This window comes from Camarhynchus parvulus, chromosome 5 (assembly GCF_901933205.1).
Source record: "Camarhynchus parvulus chromosome 5, STF_HiC, whole genome shotgun sequence".
NCBI classification, from domain to species: Eukaryota; Metazoa; Chordata; class Aves; order Passeriformes; family Thraupidae; genus Camarhynchus; species Camarhynchus parvulus.
Genome location: NC_044575.1, coordinates 4,307,291 through 4,329,486, shown reverse-complemented (window position 1 = coordinate 4,329,486; position 22,196 = coordinate 4,307,291). Strand labels below are relative to the sequence as shown.

At 43.8% G+C, this 22,196-nt stretch overlaps 1 protein-coding gene across 1 annotated transcript in view; it reads right to left on the bottom strand.

Annotated features, from left to right (window-relative positions):
• SLC6A5 (solute carrier family 6 member 5) overlaps window positions 1-20,323 on the bottom strand; it is a 31,553-nt gene extending 11,230 nt beyond the window's left edge. The window contains exons 1-13 of the mRNA XM_030948922.1: window positions 20,234-20,323; window positions 18,630-19,154; window positions 17,551-17,689; window positions 16,023-16,154; window positions 15,598-15,771; window positions 14,846-14,987; window positions 14,300-14,432; window positions 11,991-12,125; window positions 11,207-11,310; window positions 8,569-8,693; window positions 4,896-5,008; window positions 4,487-4,618; window positions 2,959-3,058 (exon numbers count right to left, since the gene is read on the bottom strand). Of these exons, the coding sequence (XP_030804782.1) occupies window positions 2,959-3,058; window positions 4,487-4,618; window positions 4,896-5,008; window positions 8,569-8,693; window positions 11,207-11,310; window positions 11,991-12,125; window positions 14,300-14,432; window positions 14,846-14,987; window positions 15,598-15,771; window positions 16,023-16,154; window positions 17,551-17,689; window positions 18,630-19,154; window positions 20,234-20,323 (2,044 nt within the window). The remainder of the gene's footprint in view (window positions 1-2,958; window positions 3,059-4,486; window positions 4,619-4,895; window positions 5,009-8,568; window positions 8,694-11,206; window positions 11,311-11,990; window positions 12,126-14,299; window positions 14,433-14,845; window positions 14,988-15,597; window positions 15,772-16,022; window positions 16,155-17,550; window positions 17,690-18,629; window positions 19,155-20,233) is intronic.
• Between the last annotated feature and the right edge of the window lie 1,873 nt (window positions 20,324-22,196).

Below are 22,196 nucleotides of genomic sequence, written 5' to 3'. Positions count from 1 at the left end.
TCTCCAGCAAGAGCACCAAATTCTGCATGATTTGAAACCTGTACTATATTTTAAATTCACCATGATTCAAAACCTGTACTATATTTTAAATTCTGCATGGTTTGAAACCTGTACTATATTTTAAATTCTGCATGGTTTGAAACCTGAACTATAATTTAAATTCTGCATGATTCGAAACCTGTACTATAATTTAAATTCACTATGATTTGAAACCTGTACTATATTTTAAATTCACCATGGTTTGAAACCTGTACTATAATTTAAATTCACTATGATTTGAAACCTATACTATAATTTAAATTCTGCATGATTTGAAACCTGTACTATATTTTAAATTGACCATGACTTGAAACCTGTACTATAAGTTAAATTCTGCAAGATTTGAAACCTGTTCTATATTTAAAAGGACTTATGTTACAGAGTGGACTCCACAACATAGGCAGCTACAATTATTCAGTGAAAAGGGCCAGAACCCAAAGTCAGTGGCTGCACAAGCAGCTTCAGCAGAACATCTTGGATTTTTATGCCTAGCTGATTAAACTATATAATCCATTCCTGTCCACAGCAACAGCAGAAACAGCCTTCCATTCCAGGCATAAATTAATTTTTTATGGTATGTGGGAAGATCTTCACATTTCCAAGAATCAGCCTCCTGAAAACACTGGGCAAGTTTGGGAGTACATCAGCAGCTGGTATCAATTGTTGTAACTACAGCAGCTTTGTGATGATTGCACTGTTTCATACTGAGGATATTCCTCATAATTTACTGTACATCAAGAGGGATCAACATCACTGGTGTGACCACTGTGGATAATTAATGATCCTGAGTAGCTGCATAGTCTTGAGTCTACGTTATGGACAAATAAGAAGGAGGGAAGTTGGATGTGCACACGGGGAAAAAGCCCTCAGAAGCTGTTAAATGCTGTGTTGGGTTTGCAGGGACAGGTTTTGATAGCAGTGGGGCTATAGGGGTGGTTTCTGTGAGAAGCTGTAAAGGCTTCCCCTGTGTCTGGCAGAGGCAATCCCTGGGGGCTCCAGGGCAGACCCACTACTGCTAAATCAGAGCCAATCAGGAATGGCAGCAACATCTCTGATTTTAAAAGGACAAAATAAGTTATTGCATGGGTGTTATTTCAGCAGAGAAGAGCAGGCTGAGAACATGTGAGGGGAACAGCCCTGCAGACACCCAGGGCAGGGCAGAAGGAGGAGCAGGAGCTGCTCCAAGTGCTGGAACTGAGACTCCCCTGCAGGCCCTGGTGAGGCAGCTGTGACCCTGCAGCCCCTGGAGGATGGCACAGGGATGCACAGATCCACCTGCAGCCCAGGGAGGGCACAGGGATGCACAGATCCACCTGCAGCCCAGGGAGGGCACAGGGATGCACAGATCCACCTGCAGCCCAGGGAGGGCACAGGGATGCACAGATCCACCTGCAGCCCATGGAAGGGGGCACAGGGATGCACAGATCCACCTGCAGCCCAGGGAGGGAGGGCACAGGGATGCACAGATCCACCTGCAGCCCCTGGATAGAGGGCACAGGGATGCACAGATCCACCTGCAGCCCATGGAGGGAGGGCACAGGGATGCACAGATCCACCTGCAGTCCATGGAGGGCTCAGTGATGCACAGATCCACCTGCAGCCCATGGGGAGGGCACAGCCACCTGCAGCCCATGGAGGGCACAGGGATCCACCTCAGCCCATAGGGGCACCACCTGCAGCCCATGGAGGCGCACAGGGATGCACAGATCCACTGCAGCCCATGGAGGAGGGCACAGGGATGCACAGATCCACCTTCATGCCCATGGAGGGCACAGGGATGCACAGATCCACCTGCAGCCCATGGAGGGGCCCACAGCAGAACAGGGGGATGCCCAAAGGAGGCTGTGAAGCTGTGGGAAGCCCATGCTGGAGCAGGGACCTGGCAGGACCTGCAGACCCATGGAGAGGGGAGCCCATGCTGGGACTGTCCATGCTGGTAGGAGCTGTGACCCCACTGAAGCAGGCTGTCCCTGAAGCACTGCACCTCATGGCAGAGTGGCCCACATTACAAACATTCATGGACAACTGTTGCTCATGAAATGGATTCATGTTAGAGGGGTTCATGGAGAACTGCCCTGTGGGAATAACCCCATCCTGGCGCAGGGGAAGGAGTCCTCTCCTGAGCAGCAGCAGCAACAACCTGTGATGAACTGACCATAACTCCCATTCCCCATCTCCCTGAGCTCCTGTGGGGATGAGGTAGACCTGGGAAAGAGGGAGGGGTGGGGGTAAGGTGTTCTTAGGATTTATTTTTATCTCGTTATCCTGCTCTGTTTTTCTTAGCAACAAATGCAATCAATATCCCCAAACTGAGCCTGTTTTGCCCATGGCAGTATTGGTTGAACAGTCTGTCCCAGTCCTTATCTCGAGCCATGAACATTTGTTATATTTTGTCTCCCACGCCCAGTTGCAGAAGGCAGTGATAGAGTAGCTCTGGTGGGTGCCTGGCATCCAGCCAGAGCCACCCTAAAATAGTAATGGTAATAAATAAATAAATAAATAAAGTATATTATATATATATAATATATATATAATATATAATATATTGTATATATATTTATATATTATATATTGTGTGTATATATATGTATATATAAAGCTCTATTGGCTCAGGAGGTCTCTGTCCCTAAAACTGCTGAAGCATAAAAAGCACCCCTGGAAAAGTATCAGTAAATGTTTGCTCCATTCTCATACTCATATCTTTGAGCTATTGGTGGAAAATGACTTGAGACTGTATGAAAGTCTTTTGAATACATGCATTTAAAGGGATCCTGAAGTCCTGTCATGCTTCTGTCCAAACTAAGTGTTTTGGGGCTTTTATTACAGAGAAAAAATTACTCCTTTCCTTAAGAATTTCACTTATCATCTTCTAAAATGTTGCTTTGACAGAGGCTGTCCAATACCAAGGTTTTTTCTTACCGTAGATGTAGGAAACTCCAACAAGCTCAAAGATGGCAATAATGACAAGAGAGTAAGAGGCTGCATAAGTGTCCACAAGCTGCAACATGTACATTCCACCCTGAGGAAAGAAAGAGAAAGGATTACCCATGGCGCTGGGGCAGGCAGGCTGGAGAGGATCAGGACCCAGCGCAGCATCCACACATCAGCTGCATCCAGGCTCATGCTGTGCCAGGACTCTTCCTTCTGGCTCAATGAATATCAAACCCAACAGGAAAAAAGCAGAGGGTACACCTGATTCTGCCAGCTAGGACAGCTTGGGAAGACTTTGAATTCAGTCCTTGAAGATGAAGGACTGAACTGTGATCAGAACTTCCACCTGCAGTGTCTCAAACCACATAATACCACAACAAAATCAAAATCGCCATTGGAAGCACAACTACCATAATAATGAGTCCAGTTCATCTGTTTGGAAAGGATTTAATATCCTGTCTCCATGATGGAGTTAAGCAGCATAATTCGAGTGAATAAAGGACTGAATCCATCCTGGGCTTTAGAACAGAAAGTTGGGCTAGTAGGTGATGAGGTAAGGGGGAAGAAAAGAAAGAAAAAAGGGGTGGAAGGATGGATAAAATATTAAGATTTTGTCCATCTCATCTTGAAATTATATATCATGCTGAAGGTATTAGTGAAGAAGACACTGAAGTTTATCAGTAGTAGATGGGAATTCCAGTATCAACTCCACAGTTTGCAGAGATGATCAGTATATGTTAGTCTCACAGGAGAGGCACTCAAAACAGGTGTGCATATTTATATCACATTCACAATTAAAGTTTTTTTCCTTTATTCATAGAATGGGTTGGGAGAAACCTTAAAGATTATTTCATTCCAACCCCCCTGCCATGGGCAGGGACACCTCCCACTATCCCAGGTTGCTCCAAGCCCTGTCCAGCCTGGCCTTGGGCACTGCCAGGGATGGAGCAGCCACAGCTTCTCTGGGCACCCTGTGCCAGGGCCTCACCACCCTCACTGGGAAGGGTTTCTTCCTAATGTCTGATCCAAACCTGCCCTCTGTCAGTGTGGGTTGAATACTTAATTTATTACTATTACTATACTTTATATAAATAGATATATTTATTTATTACTATTACTATTTATTTATTTATTACTATTATTACTATTACTAATTTATATGTTTATTTATTTATTACTATTACTATTTTTCTTTATTACTATTACTATCATTACTATTGCTATTTACTAATTTATATATTTATTTATTTATTACTATTACAAGATATTACTATTTCGGAGATGCTTGGCTAGAGAAAATTTTAAAGGCCTGATTCTCAGAAAGACTTGAACAGCAAAGTCTTTTAAGGGTATCTCAGTCAGAGCATCCATTTTTATTTTTTAATAAGGTTTTCGGACACAGCGTGTGTAGCTTGTGGCAGAATTCAGGCAAACATTTTGCAGCCTGTGCAGGAGGAAAGCGGCCAGCAGAGGGGGACTGGGGCCAGGCAGTGATGCTCAAAGCCAGCGTGATTACCTGAGTGATCATAGGAAAGCCCATGATGAAGAAGGACACGCAGCAGCCCAGGGTGAACAGAGCCTTGTGAGTCCGTAGGTACTTGGGGAACTCGTCTGACACCGAGGTCACGATGGTCTCGATGGTGGCAAACTGAAAAACAAACCAAGGGTTCGTTTCAGTGCACATACAGTGCTCCAACTGCATAGAAAACATTAGAATTTGAACATTATTTTGAGTCCTAGATGTTAAATGCTCAGATGGCGGCACCAAAGCTCTGCCAAAACGATTTCAGCATTGATGGCCTTACTGCATTCCTCTTTTTTCATGAGCCACTGCTCACGTGGGAAATAGCAATCAATTGCACCATCCTCCAAACAAATAAATAGGAAAATCAAAAGGAAAAGAAAGGGTCACAAAAGCAGTTTACCATGGTGTCTAATCCAAGAGTTAGAAGCATCAAAAAGAATATTATAGCCCAGAAGGGAGAGAGGGGCAGCCTAGTTAAGGCTTCTGGGTAAACCACAAAAGCAATCCCAGGACCTAGAAATAAGAAAAATAAAGATTATTAGATTCAATTTTTCCTATTTACAAAAAGGCTCAAACATTACAAAGTTTATCATTACCTGATTAATTTCTATTTACACTGTAAATTTCAAATCACTTACTTAGTCCAACTTTCCAAGCAGAATGCATATTCAACCAGTATACAAACACACTGATCCAAATTTTTTTTTAAATTAGCAAAAATTGCACACTGCAGCCATGCTTCTGTGATCAAATTCCTGCCATTTCCCTGCCAATTAGCTACCCATGGCAAACATCCGCACCTCAGTGCTACAACATGAATGGAAATGCAAATACTCCTCTTCAACTCATTGCCACGCTGTTAAATGAGGAGAGAATATAAAACATGCCCAGACCTGACAGCAGACAGAAGGTAATACCTGCTGTGATTCTAAAAAAATCCACAAGAAAACCCAAAATAATGCAGAGCACAAGAAATGAGGAGATGGAATCTTTTAAAGCATAAATCAGGAATTTCCCATCCTTTTGTTTGTTTGTTTGGGGTTTTTCTTTTGGTTTGTTGTTTTTTTTAATATATATTGGGCTTTAATTTCTATTGATCATAAAGAAAAAGTATTTTTGTGAGTGCTTAGATCTTTTTTTTTAATATATATTGGGCTTTAATTTCTATTGATCATAAAGAAAAAGTATTTTTGTAAGTGCTTAGATATTTTTTATATATATATTGGGCTTTAATTTCTATTGATCATAAAGAAAAAGTATTTTTGTAAGTGCTTAGATTTATATATATATATATATATTGGGCTTTGATTTCTATTGATCATAAAGAAAAAGTATTTTTGTGAGTGCTTAGATCTTTTTTTTTAATATATATTGGGCTTTAATTTCTATTGATCATAAAGAAAAAGTATTTTTGTAAGTGCTTAGATATTCTTTATATATATATTGGGCTTTAATTTCTATTGATCATAAAGAAAAAGTATTTTTGTAAGTGCTTAGATATTCTTTATATATATATTGGGCTTTGATTTCTATTGATCATAAAGAAAAAGTATTTTTGTAAGTGCTTAGATATTTTTTATATATATATTGGGCTTTGATTTCTATTGATCATAAAGAAAAAGTATTTTTGTAAGTGCTTAGATTTATATATATATATATATATATATATATATATATTGGGCTTTGATTTCTATTGATCATAAAGAAAAAGTATTTTTGTAAGTGCTTAGATTTATATATATATATATATTGGGCTTTGATTTCTATTGATCATAAAGAAAAAGTATTTTTGTGAGTGCTTAGATCTTTTTATATATATATAGGGCTTTAATTTCTATTGATCATAAAGAAGAAGTATTTTTGTGAGTGCTTAGATGTGCCTGGGAGCAAAGGCAGCAGGGCTGTGGTGGCAGCACTACAGCAGGTGGCACCTCCTCTCCATTCATCCCAGCTGCAGGGTTGTCCCCTTCTTCTTGGCTGTTGGAGATAAGGGCTCTGTTTAAACCCACTACCTGCATATAGAGGTTTAATTAAGTCTCAGAATAATGAGTTCCCATTAATCACACCTTTAGGAATAGTTAAATTATAGAATATGAGCATGTCTCCAGGTCAGCCCCTCACACCTGGTAGCATCCAACCACAGGAAATAGTCACAGGGAGGCAAGATCCCATTCCTTCCATCTTTCAAGATTCAGTGGCTACAAACTCTTTATAAAAGTGTATTAAAGCCAAGAAAACTCCAAGTGCTTTATATGTCTTAAAAAGTAAAACTACCTTGAACTTTCATTTTAAGGTATAACATTTTTCAACTGCACTATGTGCTTAACCAGAGAGTAGAACAAAAAGAGGTTGTGCTGTCTTTCCCTCCATGTTTTATTTGCTCATCAGATAAATGAGTTTTTCCTGAAAAGGAAACTCTAAATGAAAAAAACATACTATGTTTTTCGGATTAATAATTTAGGAGAAAAAAAGAAAGGAAAAAAATTTAAAACCCTTTGTATTTCCATTAACATTTTCATTCAAGGTTTTGAAAACTTGAAGGGAGATTATGCTTCATCACTATTTTGGCTTTTTTCTCCTTCACTGCAAAAAGAAATACAACTTTAGAATTTAAAAAAAAAATAACTATTGGGCAATGACAAGGGCCGCTCTTTTCACGAGTTCTTGGGTTTGCTTTTTAACTACTGTTATGCAATGCACTACCTCAGTCCACAACTACCCTTCATCTTCACTCTCTTCCTATTGCAAATCCATCTTCTATTGCTTCACTACATTTTGTTTCTCCCTGTCATGGAGAGCAGCAAAGCCTCACCCTCATGAAATAATTCTACATTATCTGAACAGGCTCTTACAAATGCCCTCACAGCTGTCCCCACATCCCCTGGGACAGCTGGGAACAGAGAGCTGCAGCCTGGGACTAGCTGCTCGCTCCAAGACCACCAAGCACTCAGCAGAAAAGGGGTTTTGACCTCCTGTGCTGAATATTTCACATCTCCAGAGAGAGGTACCAGCTGAGCCAGGGGTTCCCTCCACCATGCCTGGCAGTCCCATCTCTCACCCCCTCTCTACATCCCTTGGGAGCTTCCTCTGCAGCTCCACTCAAGCTCAGCTCCTCCAGCTCCATCTCCTCACAAACCATTTTGGTGAGTGCAGTGTGGTTTAGATTTTGGGGCTGCTTTTGTTGTTTGTTCCAGAATGCAGGTAAAGTCTAAAACAAAAATATTAATGTAGACATTACTCCTAAATACTCCTACAAGCCCCTGCCAGGAGGGTGCAGCCCGTGGAACAGGGACAGGACAAGAGGACAACTATGGTTCAAGCTGTGCCAGGGGAGGTTCAGGCTGGAAACCAGGAAGAATTTTTTCACTGAAAGGGTGGTTAAACATTGGACTGGGCTGCCCAGGGACGTGGTGGAGTCCTTATCCCTGGAGCTGGTCTAGCAATGACTGGCACTCAGAGCTATGGTTTTGTTGACATAGTGGTGCTCAGCTCTACCAATTAAGCTCAGCTCTACCAATTCAGACCTCTCAAATCCCCACTAATGACCACCTTTCTTCACTAACCTAGATGTTCTAATCAGTTCTTCAGAAATGTTTTACTTCTCTGTGGAGGCACCTCCTTGCTCCGCACAGTTCAGAAGCACAGTCCACCCCTCACACTGGATTTCTCCCACCCTCCTCTCATCCAAAATTCCAACCACCAGAGATAACTTTTACCTTGGAGAGGATTTGACAAACAGCAGCAGAGACCAAGGAGAAGGCCAATAACCATCCCACCCTACCCTCCATCAGTCATTTACACAAAGGCTTAAATGAGTCTCAGCTTCCTTCCTTCTCTTACCAAACAAGTTATTAAGAGGCTTTAATTAAAATCTTGGCTTCCCAGGCTACCTTCTCCTGTGCAGAAATGCCTACACGTGGTTTAGTAATCCACACCAGTTTGAAGCCATCATTCCCACCTCTAATATCAATGACATTGGAGTGATCATCTATCAAATACCTGTGATCATTAATAACAGAGCTGGAAGTGCCACGGGGTGCCTGTCCAAGCAATGAAATGCCAGTGAGCCCTACCTTGGTCTGCCACAGCTTCAATGTTCACTTTGAGTTCATTTGCCATGAAGCCAATGACTGAGAAGATGACAAAGCCTGCAAATATACTTGTGGCACTGTTGGTACACGTGACTATCAGTGTGTCCCTGCAAAGAAAGCACAAGAAGCCTGCTGGGATACACACAAGGAAGGTTTTGTACATGTATTTCAGGAGTTTCTCATCAGCACACAAGTCTTGTGGGGATGTTGGTGAAGGCACACTTTTACACTCCTCAGGTGCATTTGGTGCTGATCAGAGAGCACCAGGAATCAGCTCTGCAAGCTTCCATCACCCATGTGCTCTGCAGGAACCACAGGCCAAGCACATCTGCTCTTAGCCTCTCTGAAGAACAGAGACAGCCATGGTGACTTGATTTGTAACACATTTTTTAACTCTTTGCCTCACCAGGACATCTGCTCTCCACATTGGGTATGGACTACCCACTGCTGCCCAGGTGAGACGATTTCTGTCTTGTCCTCCTTGTACTTATACACAAAATTCCAGGGTTAAGCTTTCTGTACATTGCAGAGCTTGCCCAATCACCTTCCTGTCTGTAGAGGGAGGATTCCTTGGTACCTTTTTCCATGGTTGTTTTTATCAAAGGAATCTCAAGAAATCTACAGCTGAACATCTCACTATGCTGGATATGTCAAGGCTTGACAGCAAACCAGCCCTCGTGAGCCCCATCCATAGTTATTGCATTCTTAGGAATGTAATAGGATCTTTCAATAGGATTTCTATAGGATTTTTTCCAATAGGATTTTTCTTTTAACAATATGCAGGTCCAGAGAGCTTCCCCATAAACTACTACGTCTTCAGAAAAGCAAACCCCTCACTTTAAATGCTTAGGGGGTTTATGTTGACTAGAATTTTTTATTCCTACTGCTATTTTTTTTGTCAGGAAGAGAATGAAACACAACATGAAAAGCTGCCAAAGAACCTCACTGAGCTGGCAAACTCCTAGAATGTCCAACAGAGCATGTCTTAACAGGAATGATTTCGTTAATTCTTTGGGTCTACAGAAAAAAATGACAGTGTGCTATTTGGAATCATCATGTGTTACATTCCCAAAACTTAGATAGGTTTGAAATATTTCAGGTATTCATTATGAAGTCAATTTATGTAAATGTACTGCAATTATAGATTTTGGACTATGTTTAACATCAATGTGTAACTGAAAATTACAATTGATGTATTAAAATATAACAAATATAGAAATTGAAAGAGAAAATAGTGATACTTCATTTCAATATTCAAGGTTGTGTTGTGAAATTTAAAATATTGGGAGTAACTAAGCTTTTCTAATTATTTCTACCTTGGTCTCTCATATCCCTTCCTAACAGAGGTAAAGCATCTATTTGGTATAAGAACTGTGATATTTTTATACTCCATTACCATGTATTCCCTTCAAATTTTTCATTAAGATCTTCCAAACTCCACAAAAGATTGTTAAGTTAGTGCAGAAAGGTAGCATGATGCTTCCTCCATTTTCCCCCCTGATGTTCTGATTGCAAATATTCATTAAAAAAAAAAGGCTCAGGAATAGCATTTTCAAAAATAGGACCCAAAGGATTGCTGGGTGGGAGTTACTGTGTACGCAACACTGTTAGTTTTCATCCATATTTTGGGGTAATTTCATTAAATTACTTTTGAGCACTAGAAAAATGTTTTTTAAAATTTCTTTTTAATATCCTCGTCCACATTTCTTTTTTAAGTTAAGTATTCTGTATTCTGTACTTAGAAGCCGTAGGAGATGGCAGTGGAAATCCCAAGGAGTGTTTGCCTTGAAGTCTTGACTGGGGAAAGTTTTTGAGCATCTCCTGGGGGAGTCCCTGTGCATGCTGCTGGCTGTCCTGAATCAGCACCTCTGGCACTGCAAGAATTGGCAAAGCTTTGCTTCAGACTGACTTTAAAAACTGCAAAATGGCAGGGAAGCACTCCACTAATGCCACTTGCTTTTGTGTTTTCCATCTGCAGACATTTTATCTGGCAGGCTTTTGCATGAAAAAATTACACACTATGACTTTTTCCCATGAAAAAATAGCTCTCCAAGAAGTGATTTTAGATTTCATAGCATGAAATAAATTTTTGCACGTAATTGGAAAAACTGGAAAAAGAAAGAACATTTAGGAGATGTAGAGATCACATAAATGGAGGTTGCCAGTTAAAGTCCTGCATGTTTCACTCTGCTCATGGGCTGTCCTCCAGCAGAGCTGCCAAGTGATTTTGTCTCACTGCCCCTGACACATCCCAGGCTGCCCTTCAGCCTCAGCCTGCTGATTCTGAAAGTGGGGAGCCAGCAGGAACTCTAATAAATCTAAATAATCATCTTGAGATTAGTAGATTAGGATCTGGGGAGAGGAAAAAAATATACAAAAATGGTTAAATGTAAACGAAACGCACACACACTAAAAAAAAAATAGGAAAGGAAAGAGAAGAGAGGAAAAGAGAAAAAATACAAGACAGGAAAAAAGGACAAAAGGGCAGCAGGGAAAAAAAAAGACAAGGGAGAAAAAGACAAGAGATAGGGGTCTTGCAAACCAGATTCCTGGAAGATGAAGGATAACTGGTTTTGGACAAACCTGTTTAATAACTCAGATGTATTTCACTCTTACACACCTGTAGCAGTTATTGTGAAATTTGTTGTATGAAGAGAGGGTAATTAGACCTCCCCATGCTGCAGATAAGGAGAAGAAAATCTGAGTGGCAGCATCCTTCCAAACCTAAGTAGGAAAGAAAATAGCATCAGCTTCAGGAAAGAGTGTTAGACCAATGGATGTCAATAGAATATTTAAAAGCAAAGTCCTGCCACTGAATGCATCAGGCTCATTTGATAAGGAGCACTGTTCTTGCTTCATGTGAAAGGACACTATAAACCTTGCTGTACATGGGAGACACAAATATAAAAACCACATTGTCTGATACATAGCAGTTCAAATACATTCAGAAACAAAAAACACAAGTCAAGAGGGAAAACCTGCATGAGGTACTGATGTTTTCTCTGCCAGTAACCCTAAATAATACTTTACCCACGTGAGAGGAAGAACAAGTTTCCCCACAGATGACAACACCACTTCTGCACATGGAAAATGCTTGCAGCAGACCCCAAGAGATCTGAGATTTATAATAATAATAATAATAATAGTGGTAGTAGTAGTAGTATTGTATATTATATTATGTTGTAATATTATTATATTATTATATTATATTATTATATTATTATATTATTATATTATTATATTATTATATTATTATATAATTGTATAATTATATTATTATATAATACCTAATATATAATATATAATATATAATATATAATATATATATATATATTATATATAAATCATAATATATAATATATTATTTATCACCCCAGCAGCTCTGAGTGCAACAGCAAACCCACCATAGCATCAATCAGCTTCTCCCACTTGGGTGTGATGAAGTACCAGATGCCATCCCCAGCTCCAGGCAGAGTCACTCCTCTTATGAGCAGGATGATGAGAACCACGTAGGGGAATGTGGCTGTGAAGTACACAACCTGCACGGGGCAGAGAAGAGGTTACTGAAAGAGTAAGAAGAGAGGAGGGGGAATGGAAACGCCACTGTTGCCAAAAGAAGGCAATTAATCTCAGAGACGGCAGTCAGGGGATAAACTAAGAAAACAACAGGGTTATTTCCCTGGAAATCTGAAATTTTACAGCTCTTCTTGCTGCTGGGAACAGGAATAGCATCAATAACAGTGATAAGAGCTGGAATTCTAGACAGAGAAGGGAAGATTCCTCTCTCCATCTGGAGAGGAACAGTAGGAATTTAAAGCTAAAGGAAAATCCTGCTTTTGGTCATTTCCCAGAGGGAAGTATTACAGTTCAGTGGAAATTAAATGAGAAATGCCATTCAGTAACACATTTCTGTAGTTTTCTTCTATATTTTTCTGTATTTAACTAAAAAAATCCTAAAGAATTTTTATTACTGTTTGTACCTCTTAATAATTACATATCACCATGATGATAGCTATGGTCCAAATTAAAATAAAAAAAGGAAAGTCTGAAGTTAGCTAGACAGACCTAATCATCATGATGTCTAAATACACAACAGTGACTGTGTGTTTAATATTTTAATAATTATCTAGAACACAGCTTAAATAAAATGGTTGGATTATGACCAGTTAAGCTTTACACTTAACACAAAATAATTTCAAATATTTTTCACATCAACGTCGGGTCCTAAACAAAACAGAATCATGACACATGATGGAATTATATCATAGAACGGTTTGGGCTGGAAGGGACCTGAAAGATCATCTCATTCCAACCCCTGCCATGGGCAGGGACACCTTCCCCTAGGCCAGGATGATCCAAACCCAGCCCAGCCTGGCCTTGAACATTTCCACGGATGGGGCTGCCACAGCTTCTCTGGGCAACCCCTGCCAGGACCTCACCACCTTTACAGAGGAGATTTTCTTCCTAATCTCTAATTTGAACCCTCCCTCTGTCAGTTTGAAGCCATTTGTCCTTGCCCTGTCACTCCATGTCCCTGTCCCAAGCCCCGCTCCACTCTCCTGTGGCCCCTTTAGGTGGTGGAAGGTGCTGGAAAGATCTTTCTCTTCCCCAGCTGAGCAGCCCCAGCTCCCTCAGCTGTCTCCACAGCAGAGGGGCTCCAGCCCTCTGAGCACCTCTGTGGCCTCCTCTGGACTCATTCCAGGAGATCCTTCTGGTGTTGTGGGCTCCAGAGCTGGACACAGGACTCCAGGTGGCTCCTCACAGAGCAGAGGAGGAGAATCACCTCCCTCAGCCTGTGGCCTGAGCTGAAGTCACTCCTGAAACTGCTTTTCAAACTTGTCTTGTTGTTTCAAGAGGTGTTTCAACAAGTTGCCCTGATGAATTTCTGTACAGTCAAGATACTGAACTAATCTCTACATACTTACAGGATTTCTATCTCTAACACCAAGGAGTCAATATTTTTCTCTCTGACATCAGTGTATTTCTCTTGGCCACAAAGAGTCACTTGGAGAAATATCCATTGCCACATCCAAACCCACATTATTATCCAGTCTCTTGCCTTTCATTAAATAGTTTTTCCTATCCCACTAGGGTAAGGGGGAAAAAATCTCAATTTTCCCCTGGCACTCTGAGTCCCTGGATTTTCTATTAATTGCCAGGTGACCTCCCAAGAGATGAAGTCAGCTTCTAGGAGCAAAGGGATGGCTTCAAACTCTGAGACCAGCTCTAGAAAATTATTCACATCTCCATTTCCCCTATCTTTATCCCAGGAAATACCCAGTTTTGTTGATCAAACACACAGCCACACTGAGCTTTTTTAAAAAGTTCAGTTCTGATTTTCAAATATGTTACTTAACATCTTAATTAACATCCCAGTTTCCTGGATTCTAGTGAAACGAGAGATGACTGCAGAATTTTTATGAACACCATGCAGAATAGGGAAGGCTGGAAAGTACCATTTGTGCCATCCCACTGCTTAGTGCAGCTGAAGAGTTCATTTTAAATTTATTGATGGTTAGACAAAAAATATCGAACAAAAATAGTTTCTGTTTTGACTAGAAAGGAAAACACAGAGAGGAAAAAGGCATTTCAATTATTACTTAGTCGTTTACTGAAATATTTTTGGTAATTCATCCCTTAAATGAGAGTGTGAGTCCCTAAAAACCAGCACCCTGCTTTCTTGTGAGTGTACAATCACAAATATTGTTCTTACTTTTCCTGATGACTTGATTCCTTTAGCAAGGGAGGCATAAACAATCACCCAAGCTAGGAAAAGAGATAATGCCAAGGGCCATCTAATCTCACCAGGATATTCAATCCCTGCTGAAATCTTCAATACAAAGTACCTAAGAATAAGAAGGAAAAAAAAAATTAAAAAAAATTTGGAAAAAAATAATGGAAGCAACCACAGGCAGCAATTCAGTGCAAATTCCGTTTTTGTTCTGCCTCAGTGTCCTCAGCAGTTTCTCTAGATGGTTCCAGTGATTCTCACCATGTATTATTTTATTTATCTGCATTGCAGTAGTAGATTAAACTGCCGGGCATGGGCCAACACCCCAGCTGTGCTAAGCACCACAGGAACAGAAAAAGGTAATCCAGCATTTCAATTCAGCTCTCATCATTCCTAAGCACAAAAAAAAGAGCATCATTTGCTGCCCTTCACTACTGTATTTCTGGTTTTCCAAGCCATGTTGTTGCCTGTTCCAGAGGATTTTACAGAAAGAGCAACATAATTTTTCTAAACAAAGAAAGATCTTACTTGAAGTATTCTTCACTCCCACTGACAAATGTTTTGTTTCCTTCCCTGGTGAAGTTAACCATGGTTAGATTTGGATAGGCACTCATACAGAAAGTAGAGTTCTTGATTTGTATTTTTGGGTGGTCGCCAATAATGCAGGAATCTAGGAAGAAATGAGGTGAGGGAACAGAAGAATAAAGAATAAAATAAAGATTTGTTGTTGTTGTAAATGACAAGAATGCATTAGGTCACACCTAATTACTTGAACTTTTGTTCAGTTGCCGACACCTTTTCCAAAAGGTCGTTAACTAGATTAACTTTTTTTTCGTTTTCATGTCATTGTGTATTTGGGACCGTTTGCAGAAACGGTTTTTGGGTTTTATTTTCGTAAAAGAGAAGCTTCTCTAAAGACAAATACTTCCTCTTTAGCAGACACTCCAGGCTGCCAGTTGTGCTATTTTGTTGCCTACAATGCGTTTTCCTCCGCGGAAAAAAAAAAAATCGGCATTTTTAAAGCATTTAAATTGACAAATCTAATTTATGCTCGGTAAGGAAAATGTTATTTAAAAGTAGAGGGAAGCGCCCATGGGACACAGATCGCTCCGAAGTGGTTTGGGAAGGGGCCGTTCCCCAGGGCCGTCCGCAGTCTCCTCTGGCATCTCCCAGGGGCGCAGCTGAGCTGCAGAAACCTCTGGAAAACCACCACGGCCACAAATTTGAAAACCAAACCAAACGCACAAATAAAAGAAGAGTATAAGCGCGTCCCGCCTTACCTAGCAAAAGTTTGTTTTTATCCTTACAGTCGGGCGTGTTCCAGGGGTTGTTGCAGGACGCCCAGGGCAGCACGGGCACGAAGGAGGCGAACAGGTAGAAGAGGGTGTAGCAGAGGATGATGTTGTAATAAATGGCTATCAGCACCGAGATGATCAGCATGGCGATGCCGCAGCCTGCGGACACAGGGCAGGAACAGACATTAACAGCCATTGACCGAGCATCGCTTCCTCTGGTACAGGGACAGCGACAGAGCCAGGGATGGAGGGAGGGAGGGATGGAGGGAGAGAGGGATGGGGGGATGTATGGGAGGGATGGATGGAGGGAGGATGACCCCGGCATGCGGGGAGCGGGGCCGGGGCGGCTGAAGCCATGCGAGAGCCGCAGCGCGGGTCATGCTCCCCAAAACCGGCCCTGCCCCGCTCACCTTGCAGCGCGGGGATGGCTTTCCACACCGACACGGGGCCCTGACTAGCAAACTGCCCCAGGGAGACTTCCAGGAAGAAAATGGGGATCCCAGCTAGAGCCAACATCATCAAATAGGGGATGAGAAACGCACCTTGTGGGGGGGGGGGGGAAGAGAAGAGAAAGCAACCTGAATCACCCCGTGATACTGGGGACAACTTAGTCAAGACATTTTTCTAATTTTTAAAAATTTTTCTATTAAAATGTTTCAGCTTGTTATCGATTCCCGGTGCCGACAGCCTCGGAAGGGGTGGAGGGGGGGAAGATGGGTGTCCGCTTTCTACATTTCCAGAGTTTTCTACAGACAGTAAATCCTCATTATTGCTAAATGAGTATTTAACACCTCCCACTTAGAAGTGTCTACGTGTAAAATGAAAAGAAAGGAAAAAATAAAGCTCACAACGTTAAAATAGTTCTTTAAAATTGCCTCTTCCCTGGCAGGAAACGGCTGTGACGGGCTCTACAAAACTTCTTTCCATGATCACAGCCCCGCTCCCCTCAGCTGAGAGCCCTTTCGAAGAGGGAAGGGGTTTACAGCTGCAGGGCTTTAACCCAGAAACATCCACGGGTTCTCCGTTTCAGTAAGAGCCTCTGGTCGGAGAACCCTTGCAAATAAACTTCTTCTTCTTCCCCTTGCAAACCGCGGACGGCATAGCCCCTCTTCCAGCTTCTCCTCTCCTCTATTCAGCCAATCGACACCCACTCTATTTCAAACGATTATTTTTCAATCGGATCATGGAGAGATTTAAAACAACTCTCCCAAGCCTCACGAAATAATGGGATGTCTCGACTGGGGATCAAACATCCTCTTGTCGCTATCCCCACCCTAAAGTGCCTCCTCTTTCCCCATGGCACCGATGGGGGAATCAGAGCCTGTGTGTAACCGAGGACAGGGGGATCCGGAGCCCTGCCCCTGTGCTCAACACGCCTCTTCACTTCACTTCCCTCCCTCTCCGGCCAGCACCAATTGCAGGTGCTTTTTTTAAAAAAGCGCTCCCTTTTAAGGAAATCTCGTCTTTCAGGGCTTTCCTGCTTTCAGAGGTGATCATAAAAAAAACAAACCAAAACAAAACAAACCCGAAAAAACACCCCGAAACCGAAAATAAACCAAACCAACCAAAAAAACCAAACCAAAACAACAACAACAAAAAAACCACAAAAACCCCAAAAAAAAAAAAAAAAAAAAAAAAAAAAAAAAAACCAAAAAAAAAAAAAAAAAAAAAAAAAAAACACAAAGAAACCAAATCCAAAACCAAAAAAAAAAAAAACCAAAACAAACCACAAAAACAAACCACAAAAAAAACCAACCCAGGCAAATGTTTCTGATGGTCTGAAGATGCCCCCGCACCTCGGCTCAGCCCGGGGCTGGCTGCCCGGCAATAGGAAGCCGCCGACCGCGCTTCCCTCGTGTTTCTCCCCGCCCAAAAGGCCGGGACTGGCTCAGACCCGTACGGTACTGCAGGTAGAGAGACAGGAAAAAGCCATCCTACCTCCCCCATTCTTAAAGGCCAGGTACGGGAACCTCCAGACATTGCCCAGCCCCACTGCATAACCCACCATGGAGAGGATGAAATCCAGCTTGCTGGACCAGTTCCCTCGGGCTTTATTTTCATCCCCCACATCGTCTTCCTAAAAGAGGGGGGAAAAGATGGAGGGAGAGAAGAGAGAAGATGGGAAAGCAGCCCCGTTAACACACACAGGCTGGGCGGTGCTGCGGCTCCACCGTGAGGGAGCCCCTGCGAGCCCCCGGGCCGGGGCAGCCTCGGGCCCCGCTCCCCCAGGCCTCTCCTTTAGGGAAAAAATGCACGAAGAAGGGGTTTAAAGCACGGCCCTCCACAGGGCGCTCGGGGTGGCTCTCCCGGCTCCTGATCCCCCGTGGCCAGGGTGGTGCCATCACCTTCCCTGGGGCTGGGAGCCCTCGGTGGCCTCTGGAGGGTCAGGAGCGAGCGCCGGTTCCAGCGCAGCGGGGAGCAGTGGAAATGGCTTCTACCGCAGGCCGGCAGGGTAAATGCGGCTGGGCCGGAGGGGAGGCACTGTGGGGAGCGGAGAGCGGCCCCTGCTCGGCCCCGCAGCACCGGCGGCATCCCCTCCCTCCCGAGACCTCTTATGGCATTGCGCTTCTTTACTTCGCCCGAATTTTGGTTATGGGGCGCGAGGCACGCAGCCCCCGGGGGTTTGGGCAGGAGAAGAGCCTGAGGAGGGGAAGGGCAAGGCACCTTTCACGTGTGCTGCTGGGGACAGGAGCAGACAGCCTCATGTAAGGGTGTGCGGGTCAGAGCCGCGCTGCACCCGCAGGCACGGCTCAGGAGCCGGCTGGGATGACTCGGGATGCTCGTTCGTACCGCCAATACATCGTTAGCACTCGCATCAACGCTATTACATCGTTAGCACTGGCCACTGGAGCTCAGATCCTCTCCTCCCTTCTTCCTTCCCCCCTCCATGCGGCGTGGGCCCATCCCCGACTCATCGGCACCTGATTTTAGAACTTCCACCCCAAATCGGTGCTGAGCGGCGCAGATCTCCCACGAGCTGAAGCGGGGGAAGGAGAACCTGTAAGGAGACAACTCACCCCCTCCACTCTGCCAGGGAGAACAGAGGTGTTGCCGTCGGCGCCCAGCACCACCGTGCTCTGGCTCAAGGTCACCCAGGCGCCCTCGGCGTTGTTCTGCTCCAGCGTGCTCTTCCCGAGGCTCAGGGCAGCGTCCCCGTCTGTGCTTTGCAAAGCGGGAATTTTGCACTGGGGGATCGCAGCCTGCCCGGCAATCCCTGCCCCGGGGCTCGGCTTGCAGGGGAAGCTTTCCGCAGATTCCCTCCGGAGGGTGGAGCTGGCTTGCACCGGGGTGCTGCTGAGCTTGCAGATCCCGACTTTGGTCCTCTCGAACTCGTTTGGTTTCGCCTCTTCGGAGAGAAAGGCTTTGCTGTCGTTGGAGAGTGACCGGGGAAGGCTGGCGGTGGCGGGCGCTGGCACGGGGGCGTTCTGCGGCTCATTCTCGGCGCCGCTTCTTAAAACTCCCGCACCTTCGTTGGGTCCGGGAGCCACCGCTTCAGGATTGTTCACAAGCTGCTTGCTCATATCCCTTTGACTGGCGTAATCCTACAATGAGAACGTCACATATTTTACCAAAAGGAGAAGAAGGGGAAGAAAAAAAAAAAAAAAAAAAGCGTTGGCGCTGCGGAGATTATAGGAATTTTTGTCCTCGTGCAGGAAACGCATGCGCCAGAAAATCGGGATACAGGAGTGTTGCAGAATTTCGAGGAGACACGGCTCTCCTGCTTGCCCTCCCATTCAACGTTAATACTCTGGGGGAAAAAAGATTACGGTGCACAAAGAACCCCCAACCCAACCCCCCAAAACCCCCAAACAACAAACCTCTAACAAAAACCAACACTAGCGTCTGCAAACCCGTAATTCAAGTTTAAATAAGTGTTTCCAAAGCACTGCGCCGCCAGACCTCGTTAGATTTCACATCACGACTGTAGGATGCTCCCTTCCCTATCACCAGTGTAGAAAGATTCTTTAATTTTACGCCCCATTTCCTTTCTGTCATTCAACAATGCACATCGGCTTTTTTTTTTTTTTTTAATATATATGAGCAAGAGACAAGCTGCCCTGTAGGCAACCGGGGATGTTAAAAAACAAGTGAAATAGTGCTGGTGAAGATTTCTGAGCTGGCTGCTACGCTTCAAAGCCCGTCAGCAAGAGAGTAAAATGAAAAAAAAACCCAAACATAACCGCACTGCCACAGTGGGATTAACACCACTAACAGTAGCTTTCCCCTATTCTTTTCCTTATCTTTCCGATTCACATAGTGATGAAGATTTTATTTGAGCTTCATTAGATTACTGACGACACTCCGACACTCACCTCTGCCTTTCCCTCCAGTTTAAAACTACAATTTAAAATGTATCTTCGTTTTATACATTCAGCAACCTGAAGGCGAACCTCACCTTTTCCATCAGTTTAATGTTAGCTTTACACACACCCTTTATTTTTTCAGTGTCACACAAAACTCCCCGTCACCATTTCCGCCACAAGTTTTCTCTCCCTCGTAATCTCGCTCTCCCGGCACCAGGGATAAAGTCTGCAGGGACTGGGTCACTAAATTTTTGGGCATTTTTGGGGTGCCACCGCTTTGCCCGTGCTCGCCCCTTCCCCGCAGCATCCATCCCTACCCCGTGCGCGGGAGGCTCCGCCGGCAGCACCGCGGACAGTTCCCTCCAGCCCCGCTCGGCGTCCGAGAGAAAAAACCCAGCACTTACCATGTCTTAAAGAGCCGCAGATGGAGCCGATGGAGGTGGAAGGAGCAGCACGGGCAATTGTCAGACTGGATTTTGCCCAGTTCAGAGCAAAGCTTTCTATACTTCCTTGGGAAAGACCGGGTTTGCGTCAGTGCATAGCAAGGTGCCCTTCGTGTGACATTTTCTTGATAATAAGAGTTTGATAAATCATTAGCCTTGGTTTCGGATTTTAAAGGGACACCGGGCTGGCTGTCACTCCCGCGGCAGTGGCACTGCGTGCTCCCTGTGACTCATGTGGGGGCTGATCGCCAACCCGAACCCGAGCACGGCAGAACTTTCCTCTGCCGATCAGAGGGAACATGTGAGAAACACGTACTGCTGCACCCAAGGCAGGAGAGAAATGGGCACAAACCTTCCATTTCTACTCCTCTTCCTCCTCCCTCTCATTGCAGTGCAATCTAACTCCCTTTTTAAAATCTACATTTCTGCAGTTCACGTGTTATAACAGCTCGTTTATATAGGCTATCAATTTATATTATATAGATATATCATATTATGTATATATATACATACATATATATACACATACACATATATGTGTATATATACATATATATATTATCAATATATATTATATTGTATATAACATATACTATTTATATACGTGGATATAAAAATAAAAACATAAACATTATCGGGTTTGTGTCTAACCAGATACCTATACACGGATTGAGACGTTCACTATTTATGAAGTACCCAAATACATTTAAATTGTGTCTTTCTTGGTATCGTGGCATGAAATTGCCTTGTATCGTTTATTTTTACTGTGCCTCAAGGGGGAAACTCCAATTAAATTTAAACGATACACACAAGAAAACAAACTTCTCTGTCATCGAAACTGTCTGAAGAGCAGTTAAGTGGGAGCAGAGATGACGGCATAAACCCTGAAGTTGCTGGTGTTCTTCCCTCACCCATCAAAGCATTTATGTTTGATTATTGGGGGAGAAATTATTCGTCATTAAAAGTCAGGTGTCGACTGACAATCACGTTTTTGCAACGAAGTGTTTCACACCTAATCACATCTTGTAGGTGTGATTTGCTACTTTGAGGGGCTTTCGCAAAGATTTGTTGAGCACAAGACGATTTGGTTCACGCCGACAAAAAAAGACAAAAAGCGCATTGGCGAATCGGGATGCTCCCTACGCAACCTTCCCAGTTATTTCAGCGTCAGCGACGCTGTTCATCCGCATAGACCCTGCTGGTGTCAGCTTCTCCGGAGAGCATTTCACACTTTAGCGTAAGCAGAGTGGCGCCTGTGCAGAGAGGGGAGGAGAGGGGGGGCCGAACTCGCCGGCACCTCACGCCTTTCCTCTGTGTCCTTTAAGCTTTTACGGCTTACGAGCGTTTGCTTCGGCGAGCCAAGTAAATAAAAAATTAAAAGTCAAGAAGAAATTCGCGCAGCCGGTGCTGCAGAGCCGCTGGCTGCGCGGTGCCGCCCGGAGCAGGGACGGGGACAGGGACAGGGCAGCTTTGTTCCTGCGGCCCCGCTTCCCCCTCCCAGCCCGGCACTGCGGCGGCGGCAGCTGAAACCACCGCCACAATTATTGACAGCCCCACGGAAACCGGGGGCCAGCAAAGCAGAACGGCGAGAATCGCTTTCCGCCGAAGGGATCGGTCAGCCTCGCAGCTGGGAAACGCTCTTGGCTCCCAGCAGAGCTCCGGATCGCGCTCGCAGCGCAGCTCGTTCACCCGCGATGTTGCCTCGCACATCCCCGAGCACGAAGCTACCCATACCATGGGTATCTAATCACTGTATGCACATGCAGCTATCTTTACACACACTGTCTGTGGATTGTTGCGCGTTCCTGTCTTTAAATCACTTTTCTGCCTCTGTTCT